This window comes from Schistocerca nitens, chromosome 5, assembly GCF_023898315.1.
Source record: "Schistocerca nitens isolate TAMUIC-IGC-003100 chromosome 5, iqSchNite1.1, whole genome shotgun sequence".
NCBI lineage: Eukaryota > Metazoa > Arthropoda > Insecta > Orthoptera > Acrididae > Schistocerca > Schistocerca nitens.
In genome coordinates, this window is record NC_064618.1 from 328,205,686 (window position 1) to 328,228,827 (window position 23,142).

General features: G+C 40.8%; 1 protein-coding gene across 1 annotated transcript in view; it reads left to right on the forward strand.

Moving 5' to 3' along the window:
- The first annotated feature begins 2,724 nt into the window (after positions 1–2,724).
- LOC126260431 (A disintegrin and metalloproteinase with thrombospondin motifs adt-2-like) overlaps positions 2,725–23,142 on the forward strand; it is a 192,664-nt gene continuing 172,246 nt past the window's right edge. Inside the window, exons 1-2 of the mRNA XM_049957759.1 lie at positions 2,725–2,817; positions 22,137–22,309. Coding sequence (XP_049813716.1) covers positions 2,725–2,817; positions 22,137–22,309 — 266 coding nt within the window. The remainder of the gene's footprint in view (positions 2,818–22,136; positions 22,310–23,142) is intronic.

Sequence of the window (23,142 nt, forward strand, 5' to 3'; positions counted from 1 at the left end):
TATTTTGCAAACAATGCCGACAGAAACGAGCAACAAACACAAGGCATTAGAATTAGCACAGCACTGCAGAGAGAATAATGTAAGTGTTATCAAGTTATACATGGTGTGCGTAGGACTTGCTCCATCTGGTCTATGTGGTAGTTTCTCACTGTCGTCCTCGGACACCAGTTGTAGTACAGAATGAGACCGTCCTTAGGTTGGAAGTATGTTACGAAGTGCTGTATCAGTGAAGTGCAATGCTCCATTTGCTTTTAAAGATTAAAAACGGCAGAAGCCACAACAAACGTTTGACACAATATAAGGATAAAACATAAAACTTAACGGTTAATTCATATTTACAATAAAAATAGACAGCAGCTGATCTGCTGCCTGTGTCTACATAACACGCCTGTAGCCCTTTAAAACGAACAAATTAGCGCGAAAAATAAAATTCTTCTACTTCGGTTTCCACTCATTAGCAGTGAATATTCGTAACGTCCAAATAGTGGTATGATCTCCGATTACTACATAATTTTTGAACAGTTTCAAAAAATTGGAATCAGTAGGAAAATACTGGTGATTTTTTGTAGTAGTCAACCACTTATCACTTTTCGAGAAAAGCAGTGGAACAATGGATGGCCTAAATTTTCTTTTATTTGCCTATTTCATTTAATATTTTGATTCTACGTACGTTGAAACTGAAGGAGTTAAAATGTTTCAATCTTTGTTTGATATCTAAATGTATTACAGGAAATAACGGGAATGTTGTTGTTGATGTAGTTATTGTGGCTGGTTTGATGCAGCTCTCCATGTTACTCGATCCTGTGCAAGACTTTTCATCTCCGAGTAACTACTGCAACGTATATCCTTCTCAATCTGCTTACTATATTCATCTCTTGGTCTCCCTCTACGATTTTAACCACTCCCCCCTTCCCTCTCCACTTCCCTGTAGTATTGAATTGGTGATCCCTTGATGGTTCAAATGGTTCAAATGGCTCTGAGCACTATGGGACTTAACATCTGAGGTCATCAGTCCCCTAGAACTTAGAACTACTTAAACCTAACTAACCTAAGGACATCACACACATCCATGCCCGAAGCAGGATTCGAACCTGCGACCGTAGCGGTCTCGCGGTTCCAAACTGAAGCGCCTAGAACCGTTCGGCCACACTGGCCGGCGATCCCTTGATGTCTCAGAGCATATCCTATCGACCGATGCCTTCTTCTAGTTAAGTTGTACCACAGATTTCTTTGCTCCCCAGTTCTATTCATTACTTCCTCATTCGTTATATGATCTACCCATCTAATCTTCAGCATTCTTCTGTAGCACCACATTTTAAAAGCGTCTGTTATCTTCTTTTCTAAACTGTTTATCGTCCATGTTTACTTTTATAGACAGTTACACTCCGTACAAATACTTTCTGAAAAGCCTTCCTGACAGTTAAATCTGTACTCAGTCTTAAAAAATTTTTCTTCTTCAGAATTTCGTTCCTCGTCATTGCCGGTTGACACTTTATATCCTCTTTACTTTGGCCATCATCGGTTATTTTGCTGCACAAATAGCAAAACTCATCTACTACTTTAAGTGTCTCGTTTCCTAATCTAATTCCCTTCGCGTCACCTGATTTAATTCGACTATATTCCAATACCCGTGTTTGCTTTTCTTGACGTTCTCCCTCTTCCAAGTCTTTTGCTGTGTCTGAGAGAATTATAATGTCATCGGCAAACCTCCTTTCTCCTCCCCGGACATTAATGCCTACTCCATATTTTTCTTTTGTTTCCTGTACAGCTTGCTCAATGTATAGATTGTATAACATCGAGGATAGGCTACAACTCTGTCTAGCTTCCTTCTCTGCCACTGCTTTCCTCTTATAACTGCCACCTGGTTCCTGTTCAAGTTGTAAATATCCTTTCACGTCTTGTATTTTACCCCCGCTGTCTTCAGAATTTCAAAGACGGTATTGCAGTCAACATTGTCAAAAGACTTCTCTAAAAGTCTGCAACCGTTATAAATGGTGGTCGGCCGTTCGTTAACCTATCATCTTTGAGAAGTCGTAGGCTCAGTATTGCCTCGCGTGTTCCTACATTTCTCCGGAATCCAAACTGATCTGCCGGCCGTCGTGGCCGAGCGGTTCTAGGCGCTTCAGTCTGGAACCGCGACCATCGCAGGTTGGAATCCTTCCTCGGGCATGGATGTGTGTGATGTCCTTAGGTTAGTTAGGTTTAAGTAGTTCTAAGTTCTAGGGGACTGATGAACTCAGATGTTAAGTCCCATAGTGCTCAGAGCCATTTCAAAAAAACTGATCTTCTCCGAGGTCAACTTCTACCGGCTTTCCATTCTTCTGTAACAGAAATAAAGAATCGAAAATCGGTTATTTCACAAACCGGTTATTCTGACCAGTTTTAACCGTCCGCTTAAACAGTTATCGGTTGTTTCGGTGATTACCGCCATCCCTATTACAGTTGCAATGGCCAGCAGTGTATTTGCCTACTACTAGTGTAAGGGGCCGGTGTTTGCGACCTCAGGCAAATAGGTGTGACGAGAGCAGGCCGCAGTGGTGACGGTGGTCTCCTGAGGTGCCGCGCCGTTTGTACGACCACCGCAGGTCGTTGCCCCGGCAGGTGTTCGGCGAGGAGCGGTGATGCACTGTAACGATAGCTCACCACCGCCAGCGCTGCCGCCCCACTGTCAAGGTAATGACGGCTATATAGCTGGGGGCCGGCCCGGGGCTCGCATTTTGCACCATGCCCGCCTGCAGGCGATTGCTGCTACTGCCTCTTCTGTTGCTGGCAGCCGCCGGCGTCACCACGGATGCTTCGTTCACACCTGTTGTCGAGGTAAGCATTGCCCTTAGTTAACGCAAGTAGGCGATACCATTCTTTTCTGTGGCGTTCGTGTAGCAGCTACACATGTCGTCCCACACTAGGACCATTGCGTTGCAAGAGTAGCAAGTTGTCAGTATGGTTCGCGTTTCCTCGGCCCGCAGTTCTGCTGTTGTACGGATGGCAGGAGCATCTCACGAGGAGGACGACGGTTCAAATCCGCGTCCGGCCATACTGATTTAGGATTTCCCTAAATCGTTTCAGGCAAATACCGGGATGGTTCCTCTGAAAGGGCACGGCCGTCTTCCTTCCCCACCCTTCCTTAATCCGATGAGAGAGATGACCTATCTGCTTGGTCACCTCACCCAAATCAGCCAACCAATCTCATGAGAACACGGCAAGTTCCATAACCCGTTTTGCCAGAAACTTCACTCAGTAGAAGAGAGTTCAAAATATGCAACACGTGTCTCGAGGTATCCTTAGATTACCAAAAAAATGTTCAAATGTGTGTGAAATCTTATGGGACTTAACTGCTAAGGTCATCAGTCACTAAGCTTACACACTACTTAACCTAAATTATCCTAAGGACAAACACACACACGCACGCCCGAGGGAGGACTCGAATCTCCGCCAGGACCAGCCGCACAGCTAGATTACCTTTACTGACAAAATAACGATCAAAGTGATTCAGACCAACCGAAGCGGTGGTATAGTGGCTAGCTTCGTGACTTTTAACTCTTCCGTCTCGTGTTCGAAATCCGACCATTATTTTTATTTTCATTTTTGTTTTTCATTTATCTATCCTCGTCCATAGAAGATTACTGCACGAATATTTTCTATTGTATATTGAAGTAACGTTGTCCTTATTCGTCTAATAACTGTATGTCATTTGAATTAATTTTAAAAGAAAGGAAAAAATAAATGAATGGAAAAATTGTTTGAAGTTTTTTCGGGAAAATTCCTATAGTGTATCTTGATTCATAATCAACTGCATGCGCCGGTTTTCGGCAAAACGATCCGTTACGCGTGGTTTCATACGAAATTATTGCCAATGAATGAAATCTTCCGCAATTCTTATGACGTTCTTTTCCCAAGTGAGTTACATACGAAGAAATGTCGGTGATGCAAACCTGGCTTCGACCGATGCTCGTGGTGTTCAGAATTTGTGTGTTTCGAATGTTTCTGCATCATCCGAGGGAATGCAGCACATCTTCATGAAGAATAAATGTAACAATAAAATAAAAGAATAATGCATTGATATAAGAATTAAATACAAGAATATGAGAATCTGAAAAGATTGTAACCCCTGGAAATACCAGGAAATACCACCACACACATGTATAATAAATGTATGGTACATATTTTGAAACCCAGTTGTAATTTTACAATTTATATGACGCCCTTATATGCCCTAAACTGATAAGGGACATTCGTTTAGGAAGCTTCTACTGGCATGGAAAAATGAATGAAAAATGAAATAAAAATAATAATCGACTTTCGAACGCAGGACGCAAAAGTTGGAAGCCACGACGCCATAAACTATTCCAGCAATTATGATTAACTTACCGCTCACTAAATGGCATCTAAATTACGTCGAAAGCTTTGTTTTGTTAGAAACGGTCGAGACACGAGTTCGCTTATTTTGGTTCCTCTTGCACTCAGCGAAGTTTGTCTGTGTGTTACTTTAATGATCTTTTGGATATCGTAGCTCTTCTTACTTTCCGTGTTTGGAAACGAAAATCACCAATGTGAATTCCGTCTTATGGAAGACACAGTTTATTTATTTTTCATTTAACCATACATGTTTATCGGTTATCTTCAATGAGTTTTTCTGTTAATCTGTCTGAAAAGTTATTGTGACATGATAACGACTTTTGGATACGAAATTCAGATCGAAAGTATTCCTATGTAGAAAAGGATGATAACTTGACTTTTATTTACGCATTCGGCCGAAGCCAATAGTTGAGCCATGGACTATGCTGTAATAAAAATTAGGCATCCAGTGATATGTTATAAATTTAGATAGCTACTTATAACTTACCTCACATATAGGTATTTAGTTCTGGTAGTGTTTTATGTACCGTAGTTTATACAAAATGTCGACTGCAAGTAACAACACGTTTTCTGTTTTTCCGTCTTTCTTTCTCTTCAGTCTGAAAATCGCTACCACATCGCGTTTTAGCGTGTTACTTACCGTTTCTCCTGCTGTCGTCTTTACTGTGTATTAAACGTGTTATATAATCATTTGCCTGCTATTGCATTAACATTGGTACATGTATTTCTTGTGCTTCTGTAAAGATGTTTTGCACTTTTTCCGCTAGTTCAGAATTCAATAATTCGCTTTTGTTTTAGGCGTAAATGCGCACGTGGCAACTAATTTTAATCGCGGGATAAATGTAGAAACTATACATGCTAGGCGTTCGCTTATAAGTCTTTGATTCTTGTAAAAGTTCATGCGCTGGCTTCATGATTCCAAAGAAGGCATTTAAAAGAAAATGAACGATTTTAGCTTACTGTTATGAAAATTTCTAACGGCCAAATATGCCGTCACATTTGATGTATTCATTAATGTTTGCAGTATAACTTCAAGTGACGTTATTGCTTATCAACATTATAGGTTTTTTAGCAACTAAATTCCAGCGTACATACTCTACAGAAAATTGAAATTGTTGTGGAAGACAGTTTATCCATATTCTCATAATATTATAGACTAAAATTCAGAATCACAATCCTAAAAATTTTCATGCGGAACCATTGGTTAATTATGTTTACTTTAAATTTTCCGTTTATGTTTTGTTGCAGAAGTTTTGTTTCTTAATACTGCCACCCCTAGCTCCTCCCAGTCACACATGGTATTTGCTGAGAATGTAATCAGCTGGAAGACGACATATCCTAACACAGCCACTAACAGGATTTAACAGCAACTGTGCATGACTTGAACGTGGATCACCTGTTCGTTGTTACTTTTTTAAGTCAGCATGGACCCATGTCCATTGTTGTTGTAACTGAGAATGTCTTTAGACTAACAGGTGCATATAAGAGTCGTCGTTCAGGAATTTCAATGCAGTGCTGTGCGGAGAATAGAGTATCCGCTGGCAATATTGTCTCAAAAATGGTTTAAATGGCTCTGAGCACTACGGGACTTAAATGCTGAGGTAATCAGTTCCCTAGAACTTAGAACTACTTAAACCTAACTAACCTAAGGACATCACACACATCCATGCCCGAGGCAGGATTCGAACCTGCGACCGTAGCGGTTGCGCGGTTCCAGACTGTAGCGCCTAGAACCGCTCGGCCATTCCAGCCGGCACTTTTGGCTCCCTGAGAACTATACGCCTCTGTCAACTGTAGCATGGATTATAATTCAGTCTGCTTAAGAGATCAGGAAATCATGTTACTCTGTAGAATGTGTCAGGCACTTCCAACGTCTTATCCCGTATTATCTAATCAATTTCGCACACATTGACCCACTTTCGCTAGATAATGTTCGGTGAGGTCGTGCACTGTCATGCGTAAAAATAATGTTAGGGTCGAATGCAACCCTGAAAAGACGCGCAAGGGAAAGGAGTACAGTCTCATAGTAGGTCGAGTGGTCAGTGCACCGCATCGAAGAGCGTGATTGAAGGAGCTCTTGGAAAGAGAGGATATTCGGCGAATGGACTCACTGTCTTACCAACGAGTAGATGTGGGATGCGTGGAGGGGACGTTTTACCGCTCGTCCACTTGCACCAACGATGATCCAGCAGTTGAAAACTGCGCTGATGGAAGTGTTGTTTGTTGTGGTCTTCAGTCCTGAGACTTGTTTGATGCAGCTCTCCATGCTACTCTATCCTGTGCAAGCTTCTTCATCTCCCAGTACCTACTGCAACCTACATCCTTCTGAATCTGTTTAGTGTATTCATCTCTTGGTCACCCTTTACGATTTTTACCCTCCACGCTGCCCTCCAATACTAAATTGGTGATCCCTTGATGCCTCAGAACATGTCCTACCAACCGATCCTTTCTTCTAGTCAAGTTGTGCCACAAACTCCTCTTCTCCCCAATTCTATTCAATATATCCTCATTAGTTACGTGATCTACCCATCTAATCTTGAGCATTATTCTGTGTCACCACATTTCGAAAGCTTCTCCATACAAATACCTTCAGAAACGACTTTCTGACACTTAAATCTGTACTCGATGTTAACAAATTTCTCTTCTTCAGAAACGCTTCCCTTGCCATTGTCAGTCTACATTTTCTATCCTATCTACTTCGACCATCATTAGTTATTTTGCTCCCCAAATAGCGAAACTCCTTTACTACTTTAAGTGTCTCATTTCCTAATCTAATTCCCTCAGCATCACCCGATTTAATTCGACTACATTCCATTATCCTCGTTTTACTTTTGTTGATGTTTATCTTATATCCTCCTTTAAGACAATGTCCATTCCGTTCAACTGCTCTTCCAAGTCCTTTATGTCTCTTACAGAATTACAATGTTGTCGGCGAACCTCAAAGTTTTTATTTTTTTCTCCATGGATTTTAATACCTACTCCGAATTTTTCTTTTGCTTCCTTTACTGCTTGCTCAATATACAGATTGAATAACGTCAGGGTCAGGGAGAGGCTACAAACCTGTCTCACTCCCTTCCCAACCCTTTCTTCCCTTTCATGCCCCTCGACTCTTATAACTGCCATCTGGTTTCTGTTCAAATTGTAAATAGCCTTTCGCTCCCTGTATTTTACTCCTGCCACCTTCAGAATTTGAGAGTATTCCAGTCAACATTGTTAAAAGCTTTCTCTAAGTCTACAAATGTTAGAAACGTGGGTTTGCCTTTCCTTAATCTACACCACTGGCCATTTAAATTGCTACAGCAAGAATAAATGCAGATGATAAACGGGTATTCATTCGGCAAATATATTATACTAGAACTGACATGTGATTACATTTTCACGCAATTTGGGTGCATAGATCCTGAGAAATCAGTACCCAGAACAACCACCTCTGGCCGTAATAACGGCCTTGATACGCCTGGGTATTGAGTCAAACAGAGCTTGGATGGCGTGTACAGGTACAGCTGCCCATGCAGCTTCAACACGATACCACAGTTCATCAAGAATAGCGACTGGCGTATGGTGACGAGCCAGTTGCTTGGCCACCATTGACCAGACGTTTTCAATTGGTGAGAGATCTGGAAAATGTGCTGGACAGGGCAGCAGTCGAACATTTCTGTACCCCGAAACTCTCGTACAGGACCTGCAACATGCGGTCGTGCATTATCCTGCTGAAATGTAGGGTTTCGCAGGAATCGAATGAAGGGTAGAGCCACGGGTCGTAACACATCTGAAATGTAACGTCCACTGTTCAAAGTGCCGTCAATGCGAACAAGAGGTGACCGAGACGTGTAAGCAATGGCACCCCATACCATCACGTCGGGTGATACGCCAGTATGGCGGTGACGAATACACACTTCCAATGTGCGTTCACCGCGATGTCGCCCAACACGGATGCGACCATCATGATGCTGTAAACAGAACCTGGATTCATACGAAAAAATGACGTTTTGCCATTCGTGCACCCAGATTCGTCGTTGAGTACACCCTCGCAGGCGCTCCTGTCTGTGATGCAGCGTCAACGGTAACCACAGCCACGGTCTCCGAGATGATAGTCTATGCTGCTGCGAACGTCGTCGAATTGTTCGTGCAGTTGGTTGTTGTCTCGCAAACGTCCCCATCTGTTGACTCAGGGATCGAGACGTGCTTGCACGATCCGTTACAGCCATGCGGATAAGATGCCTGTCATCTCGACTGCTAGTGATACGAGGCCTTTGGGATCCAGCACAGCGTTCCGTATTACCCTCCTGAACCCACCGATTCCAGTCATTGGATCTCGACCACCGCGGGCAGCAATGTCGCGATACGATAAACCGCAATCGCGATAGGCTACAATCCGACCTTTATCAAAGTCGGAAACGTGATGGTACGCATTTCTTCTCCTTACACGAGGCATCACAAGAACGTTTCACCAGCCAACGCCGATCAACTGCTGTTTGTGTATGACAAATCGGTTGTAAACTTTCCTCATGTCAGCACGTTGTAGGTGTCGCCACCGGCGTCAACCTTGTGTGAATGCTCTGAAAAGCTATTCATTTGCATATAACAGCATCTTTATCCTGTCAGTTAAATTTCGCGTAAGTAGCACGTCATCTTCGTGGTGTAGCAATTTTAATGGCCAGTAGTGTATCTTCTAAGATAAGTCGTAGGGTCAGTATTGCCTCACGTGTTCCAATATTTCTACGGAATCCAAACTGATCTTCCCCGAGGACGGCTTCTACCAGTTTTTCTATTCGTCTGTAATGAATTCGCGTTAGTGTTTTGCAGCCGTGACTTATTAAACTCATAGTTCGGTAATTTTCACATTTGTCAACACCTACATTCTTTGGGATTGGAATTGTTATATTCTTCTTGAAGTCTGTGGGTATTTCACCTGTCTCATACATCTTACTCACCAGATGGTAGAGTTTTGTCAGGACTGGCTCTCCCAAGGCTGTCAGTAGTTCCAATGGAATGTTGTCTACTTCCGGGGCCTTGTTTCGAAAAATATCCTTACCAACCTCGTGTCCAGCATGGGAAAATGTTGTAGAGCATGCATTGCTGTCCGTGGTAATTACACACCGTATTAAGGACCATGTCTCGCCTTTTTAATGCCCAGGGACCATCACAAGTCGCGTTCCATGTCCAGGTGTGTCAGAATGGCCAGCGAAGGAGTTCCTGATTTCAAAATTATATATTTCGAAAACTACGCTTGACAGGCGAGTGTAACCAAAGGTGTGTTTATTGTAAAGCTGTAAGAATTTTGTACTGAAGTTATACAGAATTTCGAAATATTTCAAAAAGCTGGTTACAGGTGAGGCTGTGCGTTGTTCAGCTCGTACAGTATCACCTTGCATAATTGAACTTGTCCTTTGCATGTAACCTTTGCAGTCACATCGGAATATTTGCGAAATGCCCACTACTCGTGAATATTGAGGCTAGTCCATCCAAGTATCAGTAAATTTTCAATGATCCAAAGCAATGATTCTGTTCTCGAAGTATTCATCAAACACATGTTCGGTGCGATGTGGTCTGGCCCCATATTGCATAAACCACTGGGTGTATGGTCGATTCTCCAACGCTAGCTGTGTGGTAACAAACTGTTACAAAATTGCAAAGTAACATTCAGTTACCGTTTATCATTTGAAAAAAGTGCCAACAATGCCTCTGTTGCATACCTCAGCCCAAACAGTAACTTTGGGACAATACACAAATAGCGATTTTCGGAACCTCAGAATCACCGTTTTGTTTATTCACTAATTCATTCAAGAGGACGTGTGCTTCATCTGTGAGCCAGATGCAGCCAGCATCAAATCATTCAATATTTAATATTGTGAGGGTCTGGTTCGCAAAGTCGACACTCTTTTGCAGTGCTCGTAGAGGTATGGGCTGGTGGCTTTGGATTTTGAATGGAAACATCTGTAGGCTCTGTCTCGGTATTTCCTGCGTGCTGGAACGCTTCAAACCATTCCCTGGTGCAGTTCTTCGGACGGATTCCCTTGGAGTCTGCTGAATATTTTCAGAAACCGCAGTAACTTTTACAGAAATAACTACACATTGTCCGGGATCAAAATTCCCCCTTAAGGTCATCAACCTCGCTGCCTGTCCGTTGAAATTTGCCGAAGAGCTTGCGAATGGTTTTTGCATTGGGTCCTTTTGAAACATTAAATCGCATCTGAAAACTGCGCCTTCTTGCCGCTGCTCTTTATTGTAACATGTTTCTCTTCTTCAGAAACGCTTTTCTTTCCGTTTCTACCCTGTATTTTATATCCTCTCTACTTCGGCCATCATCAGGTATTTTGCTGACCAAACAGCAAAACTCATCTACTGCTTTTAGTGACTCATTTATTAATCTAATTTTTCAAACATCGTCTCATTCTATTTGACTGAAATTCCATTACCCTTGTTTCGCTCTTATTAATGTTCATCTTAAGCCCCTCTTTCAAGACAACTGTTCCCCTGAACTGTTCTTCAGAGTCATTTTCTGTCTCTGACAGAATTATGATGTCATCGCCAAACCTCTAAGTTTTTGTTTCTTTTCCTTGAACTTAAATTCACTTTCCTAATTTCTACCTGCTTTCCTTTACTGCTTTCTCAGTGCACAGACTGAATAACATCAGAGATAGGCTACAACCCTGTTTCACTGCCTTCTCAACTACTGCTTGCCTTTCACGCCTCTCGACTGGTGTCTGGTTTCTGTACAAGTTGTAAATAACCTTTCACTCCCTGTATTTTGTGTCTGCTGTCTACTGAATGTTCAAGAATGTATTCCGGTAGACATTGTCAAAAGCTGTCGCCGAATTTACAAAAACTAAAAACGTAGGTTTGCCTCTCATTTGCCAATTTTCTAAGATAATAATTGAAATTATGGCGTCAAATACCACTTTTTGCGTACTACAGCAACGGCTGCGAGCAATTGGTGATATCGCAACTGGAAGGGTCAACTGTGGTTCTTCAAGGGCACCCCGCACTCTCAAATTTGGAGATGACATCCTTTGTCACGTAGAAGAGAACCCCACGACGATTACTCACAACACTGACCCTATCATGGGCTCCTGTAGAGCACGCTGGTCGGACTTCATTGTCTCCGCTATGTGCAGAAGAAATTCTATCTTCTAACTTATTATGTATCTAAATGGTACACTTAGAGAAATATGTTCCTTTACAGATATTTGTCTACCAAGTACACTGTACAGCCTCTAGAAACTTGCAATAGGAATTATGAAACACCATGTACATGCATGTATAGAAACCATATACTATAGCACGAGTGGTGCTATATCGTGTAGTATTTCACATGAAGAAGTGTGTAGTGATTCAAACAGACTTGAGGTTGTGCAAATAACAGCGTCGCTAAACGAAGGAATACCCCATAATCGTGGTAGCAGACTACTCTTCCTGAAGTAAGCGAAAAACAGACATAGAATACCTCCACTGACGATGTTTCACACCAATAAAACGGAAGGCGTATGGTGATATAATACCCACTTTCTCGTAGTTGCACAAATGGTTTTAAAATCCTGTAGTGATTGTAGAGGAATTACGAATAGCATGGCCACATAAATGAAGAATCAGCTACAGAAAACCAGGTAACAATAGTGGTTGAACTATCTACAATGAATACGACTTGCTCAGTGGTATTTATAGCACCGCACTGCCTGGGATAATTTGTGATGAGAATTAAAGGAAGAGGACATGACAGTATATAACAGTACCGTGAATTTCTTCACAAAATAAGAACTGCAAGTAGTTTTAAAATGTATGACAACAGGAAATCACGTGGACCAGATGGTATTAACACGGAAATTGGAACAGTTGCTGGTCCCTTTTGTGATTTTAAATTATTATATTTATTTAATGAATGTTGGCACGGATGTAAAATATCGAGCTCTTGGAAAACTTCAGAAGTTATATGAATTTCTAAACAAGGTGAAAGAAAGAATTGTGGAAGTTACCGAGCAATTAGCCTCCAAATCTCAGCCTATAAAAATAATTAATAATCTTATAAAAACCATGAGAGACACTCCCCTAATATAAGAACAAAGTGAATTCGAAAAAGGTCATTTATGCAGTGAAATTTTTATGCTAACCACAAAAAGAATTCTAGAGATGTCAATGTAGAGACATATGTCGTTGTCATTGATTTCCAAAATGCTTTTGATTAGATTGGATTAGAAATTAGATTAGATTTACTTTCATTCCAATGACAGTGCGAATAGAAAGAAACTGTGGGAGATAATGACTGAAGGTGGATAGCCTATACATCTTGCTGAAGCTTTAAAAAGCTTGTTCAAGGGTACAAAAATAATAAAAATTTGCGATAGTAAAACTGAAGGAATCAGTACCAATAACGGACTTAAAGGCTATAGCCTTTCACCAACATTATTTCATGTGAATATAAATGATTGGATCGAGAACTGAAGACAGGGGGTACATCCACATGTACAGATTAATAGAAATAAATTTGTTAATATCTTCATGCACATGGATAACGTAAGAATTTTGGAAGCAAGTGAAAATGAACAACAAAAATCACCGAATAAACCACATCAATCAGTCTATCAGATAAACAAAACTAATATTATGGCTCATAATGGGAAATAGCCAATTCCCTAAAAAATAGTGATAGATAAACCCCCTTGTGCAGGTCTCCAGCTATAATTTTGTGGAATACGATGTAAGCTATTGTATGAACAAGGATATAGAACATAAGACTAACAAATATCAGTCAATATAAGGAATCAAAAAAGCATTCCAGAACAAAATTAAAATTTTATAAAATCGTGGCTACAACTGTATTGTTGTATGGAAGTGAATCATGAACTCCGTAAAACGTGACAGAAGTAAACTATAAGCAGCGGAAATGAGATACCTCAGGTAAGTGAGAGATGTTACCAGGGAAGGGAATATAAGAAGCGAGGATATTAGAAATCTACTAGATATTTATAATATTGATATGATGAAATAAGGAAAACGTTATAGAAAGATCATCTACAAAGGATGAATGTGGACCGCATACCAAGTCAAGTCATGCCTTACCAACCAAAAGGAAGTTCCAGAACGAGATGGCAGTGAAAGGGGAAGAGGGAACAGGGACGAATGGCCAAATCTTTAAATGTAGAAGAAGAAGATCACTGGGCGCATCTAATACCAACCAAGAATAGTAAGAATGAAACACCCAATTTTTCTGAGAGATATTCTTCTGCATTAGTAGATTAGGTGCCAGCACGCATTCTCCATGTATCTTGGCTGCAAAATGACGGAGCTCCAACTCATTTTTATGCAAATGGTGAAACGACATGGTCGCTAGATCAATGGACTGCTAGAGAGAGAACTGTTCTACCTGGTAACTGTTCTACCTCCTTCACGCTCACCAAATGTTGCTCGTGTTTATTTTGTGTGTGGTAGGCCTACTGGGAATACTATGGTATATGTTACTCCTATGACGTTGGGCGAGGACCTTAACGTACTGACCTACTTTGCAGTCGCAACGAGCACAAAGCCACACACATTTCACAGTGTGCGTCAGTCTCTAAACCGTCTAAGTGCACTCTGCAGTCAGGGTGGTTGTTAAAGCGGTTAAACCATTTAGTAACCTACTACATGGTGTGATACTCTTGTTGGATTTTTGGAACGAAATGTGGAATATTGTCCCATAACTATAATGAAATTACCTCTAACTTTGACAACCTACAGTGTCCAAACCAAGAACTACCGAACATGGGTCCCGAAACGAAAAATTACCGGTTTGCTGTTGCGCTCACCATATAAAGCGTTCGGCACACGCAGTCACTGCGGCCACTTTACACTGATGGCTAATGGCTTTCATAACTTTATGGGCTACCAAATACACCTCCAAGAAGACGTGACGTTACCGTCCTCAAATTACGACGCCTTTCAGCGCCGAATCTAGGCATTTCCGGACAGGGATTTGCTCCGGAAAAAGACCTGTCTGCCGACTCAGAACATACTAAAAGGTGTTGAAGTTTTTTGGTACTTCTGTTCTTGCTCATTTTATAAGCTCTTTCTTTCTGTTCATATGATCTTCGAGTCAATTTCCGCTCCTAATAGGATTATTATGTCACCGACAAAACGCTTAAGTTTTTAATTCTTCTGACAACATCCCATTTGTTGAATATTTAATTACGTGTCCCATAGATCATCTGAAAGATTTTTGCCATCAGAATGATATGGAACAGGACAGTTTACATTATACGTATACATTATTAGTTCCAGTACTAATGAACGTATGCATTTTTGAGTCCGACCCATGCAACTACACTTAAAAACGAGGTTTTCTTTTTACAGGCTGCCATTTTTAAATAAAAATTCTCCTATAAAATAGGAAGACTTGTCTAGAATAAGTCGTTTTAGATTAGACTTACAACTCGCTTTGCTGTCTGTTATATATTTTGTAATGTTAGGAATATGATGAAAAATTTTTGTTGATGCATAATGAACTCCTTACTGAACCAATGACAGATCTAATAATAAAGGGAATTGTTTCTTTTAGTTTTATACATATAGACATCGCTATACTTCACAAACTGTGATTTATCATTTATAACGAATTTTATGGGCGAGTATATGTATTGTGAAGGGGCAGTAAAAACGGCTAATTCCTTGAAGAGGTACCTAAAGTTTGACTGCGGGTGGACACCACATATTCTTACTGCACGCTTTTGAGCAATCAGTATTTACTTTCTAAGAGATAGGGTATCAAAGAAAATTATTCCACGAGACATTGTTAATTGAAAATGAGCAACATATGTTTGGAGGCTGATTCATTTTGCTTCCCAGAGTAACAATTACACGAAGAGAAAAAGTAGCTGAACCTACCTGTTTGATCAGTTTAGTAGTATGCTTCTTCCAGTTGAAGTTTCCAACAATATGTAAACCTAAAAATTTGGAGATTCTACCCTGTTTACTGACTCATGGCCATGTTCTACATCAATTGTTGGTATGACTACAGTTTTATGAAAATTTAGAGGAAGCCTCTTTTCTGATAACCACTTCATAATTCTTCGAAGAACGTCATCACCAATTCATTTTGTTGTCTTATATTAAATGAGATTTATTATAAGACTGGTATCGTCGGGAAAAGTACTAATACTGCTTAATGACTGATGTGTGGAAGTTGATTCACATATATTCGTGTAAGGAATGGGAATGGACTTAAAATGGAACCCTGTGGGATTTCTCCACAGTCACTATTATTTCCACTCTTTCTCACATTGTTTGAATTATTGATCACAACCTTTTTGCACTCTGATATGAATGCCTGAAACCAGTTGTTAGTAAAGCCATCATTTCTACAAAACAAAAGTTTTTCTAAGAGGATAACATGATACACTCACTAAAACATCTTGGTAAGATAAAAAAACCGCTGGTGACACGTTATTATTTAAGTCTTGTAATATCTGGTGGGTGATTATGTAAAAAGTTGACCAACGCCTCTGGAATCCTAACTGTGATGGTCTAAGTAAAATATTTTGTACTTAAATATGCGACTGGTCTTGAGTACACTGCTTATTATAATATTTTGGAAAAGGATGTTAATACGTAAACTGGACAGCAGTTATTTAAGTCAATCTTGTCACCTTTCTTATAAAGATCTGTCTGGAAAAATGTCCTGTACCATTGAAGCAATATATACACCACTAAGAAATGACATACAAAGCTACAAAAGCTCTTCAGAATTTTTTTTTTAATTCCATCATCACCTTACGAGCTTTTTTTTAACAATTTTTATAATTCTATTAATTTCAGTGAAGGATATCGATGCTACTTACAGCTCCTTAAAGTTTTGTGGACTGACATTAATATATTCTCTTGGTTCTTCAACTGGACCATATAACCCTGCTTTAGGTGCTACGTTTAGAAACGTATTACTAAAAATAATGTCAGTTTGTGAATTATCAGTCGCAACATTATCGTTCATTTCAATAGTGATAATTTCTTGTGCACAGAGCGACTCACCTATTTCCTGTTCCACAATATTCCACACAGATTTAATCTTTGCGCAGTCGCTCCATGGAATCCTAATGGGAGATTACTTTATGTAGAGCTTTTTACCTGTGAAGATTCAGTCATTATTAAATCATGCGGTAGAGCGACATGTGGTCGAGAAATATAATAGCTGCAATGTCCACTTTGGTTAAGTTGTTCAGCAGTATCGAGGTAGCAAAGCCATGTTAGTTAATTTGAAAAAGCCCGATTAATCTTCTAGACTGTTACAACCTGTGACTTTTGAAAACGCTGCTCCCTCCCTTCTGGAATCATATGTTAGTCTGGCCTCTCCACAGATACTCGTTCGACGTAGTTGCATGGCTCAAATGGCTCTGAGCACTATGGGACTCAACTTCTGAGGTCATTAGTCCCCTAGAACTTAGAACTAGTTAAACCTAACTAACCTAAGGACATCACAAACATCCATGCCCGAGGCAGGATTCGAACCTGCGACCGTAGCGGCCTTGCGGTTCCAGACTGCAGCGCCTTTAACCGCACGGGTAGTTGCATGTTTCCTCGATCAGTCTTCAGCCTGCTTCGATCATACCCTCCACGAATTCCTCTTCTGTACTAATCTCTTCACAGAGTGCACGCTACATCCTCACTTATTTGTTACTTGTATTGCAATCTCTGTCTTCCTTTACAGATTTTACCTTCTACAGCTCCCTCTAGTTTCATGGAAATTACTCCCTGATGTCGCAACACATATCCTATCATACTGTCCCTTCTTGTCAGAAATTACCACATGTTCATTTCTTCGCCGATTCTGCGGAGAACCTTTTCATTTACTTGCCTTACTAGCTGAGTTCTCTTGGTCAAGAGTGACCTCTTCGCATGAGCTAATCTGCATTCTATGTCCCTCTCTATGTTGGGGAGGACTTACCTGATGACGTGACCGAGGAAGAGACAGGAATTGATAGGGAATAGATAGGGGATCCAGTATTACAACTGGAATTAAAATAGGTTTGGAAGACTTAAGATCAAATAAGGCAGAAGGGATAGATAACATTTCAACAGAATTTTTAAAATCATTTGGGAAGTAGCAACAAAACAACTATCACGTAGGTGTGTAGAATGTATGAGACTGGTGATATACGAGGTGCGACAATAAAGTAATGAGACTGATTTTCTTTGCGAGATGTGACAACCCTCCAGGCTTGCGTAGGCACAATATCTTTGCCCTTTTTCTATAAGCTGCTTCTAGTCCAAGCGGCACATCGATGCAACTGCTTAGTCGTGAGTTGTGCTGTAATAAGTTAGCACGTGTTTGTGTCTCTCGTCACGGAAATGGAACCGCATACTATTGCGATTTCTTTTTGCATTAACTTGGGTGAAAACGCGACGACAACTTCAGAAGGCTTTTGGAGAGGAGGTTATGTCAAGAGCTCAAGCTTTTCGTTGGCATAAAATGTTTAGTGTAGGCAGAACGAATGCTCAAGATGAAGACCGCAGTGGACGACCATCAACCTCACGGACGGATGTCAACTTGACCAGGGTGCGTGAACTCGCATGATCTGATCGAAGATTACCAGTGAAAATGACTGCAGGAGAACTGAACATCAATCGAGAAACGGTTGGTCTAGTAATAACTGAAGATCTTGGTATGAGAAAGATTTGTGCAAAATTGGTCCCCAAAAATCTCACACCACAACAGCGAGAAACACGGAAAAACGTGGCAGCCGATCTGTAAGAGCAAATGGAAATCAATCCAGAATTGTTGAGCCGTTTTATCACTGGTGATGAAAGTTGGTTTTTTCAGTACGATCCAGAGACAAAACGCCAAAGTTCGCAATGGTGCTCAAAGGGATCACAGACAAAAAAAAAAAAAAAAAAGCTCGCATGTCAAAGTCAAAAGTGAAATTCATGCTTGTGTGCTTCTTTAATTCCAAGGGAATTATTCATAAAAAGTGGGTGCCTCCTGGACAGACAGTTAAGCAATATTACTACAAAGAAATTTTAGAAAGACTTCGTAAAAGAGTTCTTCGTGTCCGTGCAAACATTGTTGATACTTGGATTCTGCATCACGATAATGCGCCATCCCATACTACTCTGTCAGTACAGAAATTTTTAACCACAAAACAAATTTCAGTACTACCACAGCCACCTTATTCACCAGATATCGCTCAGTGAGACTTTTTTTCTATTTCCAAGAGTCAAAACGGTGGTCAAGGGACACACAAGATATCCAAAAAGCTGTGACGAGGGTCTTGGTGGATATTACAGAATATGAGTTCCAGAAATGTTACCATCAATGGCAGAAGCGCTGGAAAAAGTGTGTGCAATCAGAAGGAAACTACTTTGAAGGAGACAACACTAAACTTGACTAAAACGGTAAGCAACATTTTTTTTCACATCAGTCTCATTATTTTATTGTAGCACCTCGTATCATTGGACAGTGGGAAAACATAATCCACACAATTCTGAAGGTAGCAAAGCCGACAAGAGCGAGAATTATCGCAAGGTCAACTTTAAAGCACAGGCACTCAAGTGGTTGACACGATATCCTGAAAAATGGAAATGAAAACTGAGGATTTGATAGATGGCGATCTCTTTGGCATTAAGAACGGTAAAGGCACCAGGCAGTTCTAACGTTGCGGTTGATAACGGAAGCAAGACTGAAGAAAAATCTAGAAACGTTCATAGAATTTGTCGTCCTGGAAAAAACGTCCGATAATGTAGAATAATACAAGGTGTTCAAAATTCTGAGGTAGCTATAGGGAGAGACGGGTAATATACAATACGTACGATAACCAAGCGGGAATAATAACACAGTAAGACCAAGAACGAAGTGCTCGGATTAAAAAGATTGTAAGACAGGGATGCAGTCTTTCACCCATACTGTTCACTCTAAAGGTCGAAGAATCAATGTCTGAAGGAAAACGTAGTTTTGGTAGTGGAATTAAAATACAAGGTAAAACGATATCAATGGTAAGATTCGCTGATGTCATTGATATCTTGAGTGAAAGTGAGGAAGAATTAAAGGATCTGCTGAATGGAATGACAGTCTAATGAGTACAGAATATGGACTGAGAGTAGATCGAAGAAGGACAAAGTAATGACAAGTAGTAGAAATGAGAATACCGAGAAATGTGTGTCGACGAGGTAAAAGAAGTTAAGGAATTTTGCTACCTAGGCAGGAAAATAACCCATGACAGACGGACCAAGGAGGACATAAAAGCAGACCAGCACTGGTCAACAGGGGTCTACTAGTATCTAACATAAGCCTTAATTTGACGAAGAATCGTCGAGGAAAGGAATATATGGAAAACACTGACTAGAAGAAGGGACAGGATGATAGGGCATCTGTTAACTCATGGGGGAATGACTTCCACGGTCCTAGAAGAATATGTTGAGCAGTGGTTCCCAATTTGGGGGTAATTACCCCCTGACGGGTAAAATGAAATTTTATGAGGGGTAAAAACTAAAGGATTCGATTTTGTTTCAGTCAGGAAAGTAAATTATTTTCAAAATATCGTTACTAATATCACAGTTTTGTAAGACTGTAATACTGATTATGTAAGTTATTACTAATTAATTTTTCTCAATTAATAGCATTAATGCGGTGGAGATTACAGGTTCCTTATATAGTCCACGCACTACACTCATATGTTGTGCTTTGCCCCGCAAATCACTTATGATAAAAGTGAGACATATACGTAACAAATGTTAAATATCTCAAGAAAATGTCTTCTCCAAGTTGTAGATGGTGCCCGCAGTAATCCATAAATTGGTTTATTACTCGCTTCCTAACAGATAAATGAATTACTTGACAACACAGCACCTTAGTACCTATAAAGGGCTACTATAGTGCTGTACACAGTATTATTATTATTATTAGAGTGTTGAGAGACAAAGCATTAACAGCCTGTAGTCTTCCAATTTCTGCCAGTTCCAATGTAAGCAGTGCAACTATCAAGTGATTTACGAATGGTAAATATACTGGACACATCTGAACTTGTTTGATTTTAAATGGGGTTGCAGTGTGCAAGTCAAGCAAGTGCTGCAATGGAAATGAGTAATGGAGGGGAAATATGTTTTGTAACACGTGTCTACCCTCGCTGTGGATGTTTAGCTATCTTATCTGAAAAGAATTTGTGGATAGCACTTGCGTTGCACCACAGATTCCTTCGTCATTCATTATAACAATCCCCTCCTCCCCCACACGAAGTAAATATAATTTATTTTTTATCAATTTAAAAATAAAAGTTTGCTAAGAAAAGTCGTTTATTCTAGAATTTAGTTAGGTGCTAAAGTTGGCGATAATGTGGAGATGGGGTAAGGATAACAGATGGCTGGGGGGGGGGAGGGGGGTACTAGCTGATGTGTGACTGCGTTCATCACGGGTAATGGTCTAAGAAAGGTTGGGAATCACTGCTGCAGAGAGTAGAAACTGTAGAGGAAGACAGAGACTGGAGCAGAACCAGCAAATAATTGAGTACATAAGTTGCGAGTGTCACTCTGAGATGAAAAGATTGGCGCAGGAGAGGAATTCGTGGCGGGCCGCGTTAAACCAATAAGAAGTTGAAAACAAAAAAAATCCTTTTTGCTTCATCGTCCCGTGTTCAAATGGCTCTGAGCACTATGGGACTTAACATCTGTGGTCATCAGTCCCCTAGAACTTAGAACTACTTAAACCTAACTAACCTAGGGACATCACACACGTCCATGCCCGAGGCAGGATTCGAACCTGCGACCGTAGCAGTCGCGCGGTTCCGGACTGAGCGCCTAGAACCGCTAGACCACCGCGGCCGGCCGTCCCGTGTTATTTTGCTTCCAGGCTAGAGGAATTCATTAACTTTGTCTACTTCGTTGTCCCCAATTTTGATGTTAAGTTTATTGTTAATCTCATTCCTGCTACTCCTGTTTACTTTAGTCTATTTTTCTATTTCCCTCAATCCTTGTCTTATGCCATTTCTAATCGGCGTATTTCGTTGTTGGTCTTCCATTCTTATTTTTCCCTTTTGTTCCTTGTATGTGGTTTATATTACCCGTATTGTAGCTTTAGCTTATGAATTACGGAGAATTTTCAAAAACCTTGTACCGTTTTACAGTGGCGAATGCTTTTTCTAAGTAGACAAATTCTATGAATGTATGTTGCTTCTGTTATCAAGCTCGACGTCAGAACTGCCTCACTGACGTCGTTACCTTTCCTCAAGCCCAATGGTTCGTTAAAAGTAACGATGAGGCATGCAAGCATTCCTGTGACGACAGTAACTTTAAAACTGTAAGTTACTGAAAGAAAACGTGATACAGTCTTATTTCCGTTCGTAAATACATAACAAATAGAAAATAAATTACGTTTTGCTGTTTGCAGATGACATGTTGTATATTGTGTAGCATAGCAGCTACCAAAACAAGAGGACAATAATATAATGTAAGGTATGTTACTTTTCGCCAATTAAGTTATAAATGCAACCTTTACATAATGTTGTAAACGACGAAAATGTTAATATGTTAACAAGAAATTTACAGTTAAAAATAAAAATAAAACCCACTGATGATAGCACAAAAGTGCTGAAACATGTATGGGTGAAACAAAAGAAAAAAGGTGTCTTGCATGAGGCGGAACTTCTCATCCCATTTTGTTAGCAAGCACGGAGACAACAAGAAGAACTGCACCACAAGATGACAGTAACCACATTTCACTGGGCCTTTGGCCGTTATCACGTTCTTCTGGTACTACCAGGCCGTTAATGTTCGTTTGAAATACGCTGATGCCTTGCTGCAGCTGGGTGTGACGCGTTTGTCGGCAGGCGCTGCACGAGCACATGACGGCGGACGAGCTGGCGTGGTACTTCGGCGGCGGGGCGCGCGTCTCGGTGCCCGACTACCAGGTCGTCTTCCTGCTGCCCGCCGAGCCCGAGCTCAGCGACGACGGCGGCCCCGGCGAGGGCCACCTCCGCTACAGCTTCAGCGCCTTCGGCAGGTCAGTGGGATCACCTTGCGAGCAATGTGGTACAGCGCAGCTGCAAGCCCAGAGTACGGTACTGCCATGAACAGTTCACAGCCTCACGTGACCAGATGCCAAAGTGGAGAAACACGTAACACAGGAGGCAAACATTACAGGTTAAAAGATGGACTTCTACATCTACATCTAGATGATTACTCTGCAATTCACATTTAAGTGCTTGGCAGATGGTTCATCTAACCACATTCATACTATCTCTCTACCATTCCACTCCCGAACAGCGCGCGGGAAAAACGAACACCTAAACCTTTTTTTCGAGCTCTGATTTCTATTTTATTTTGATGATCATTCCTACCTATGTAGGTTGGGCTCAACAAAATATTTTCGCATTCGGAAGAGAAAGTTGGTGACTGAAATTTCGTAAATAGATCTCGCCGCGACGAAAAACGTCTTTGCTTTAATGACTTCCATCCCAACTCGCGTATCATATCTGCCACACTCTCTCCCCTATTACGTGATAATACAAAACGAGCTGCCCTTTTTTGCACCCTTTCGATGTCCTCCGTCAATCCCACCTGGTAAGGATCCCACACCGCGCAGCAATATTCTAACAGAGGACGAACGAGTGCAGTGTAAGCTGTCTCTTTAGTGGACTTGTTGCATCTTCTAAATGTCCTGCCAATGAAACGCAACCTTTGGCTCGCCTTCCCCACAATATTATCTATGTGGTCTTTCCAACTGAAGTTGTTTCTAATTTTAACACCCAGGTACTTAGTTGAATTGACAGCCTTGCGTATTTCTTTTGGAACTCATGTGGATCACCTCTCACTTTTCGTTATTTAGCGTCAACT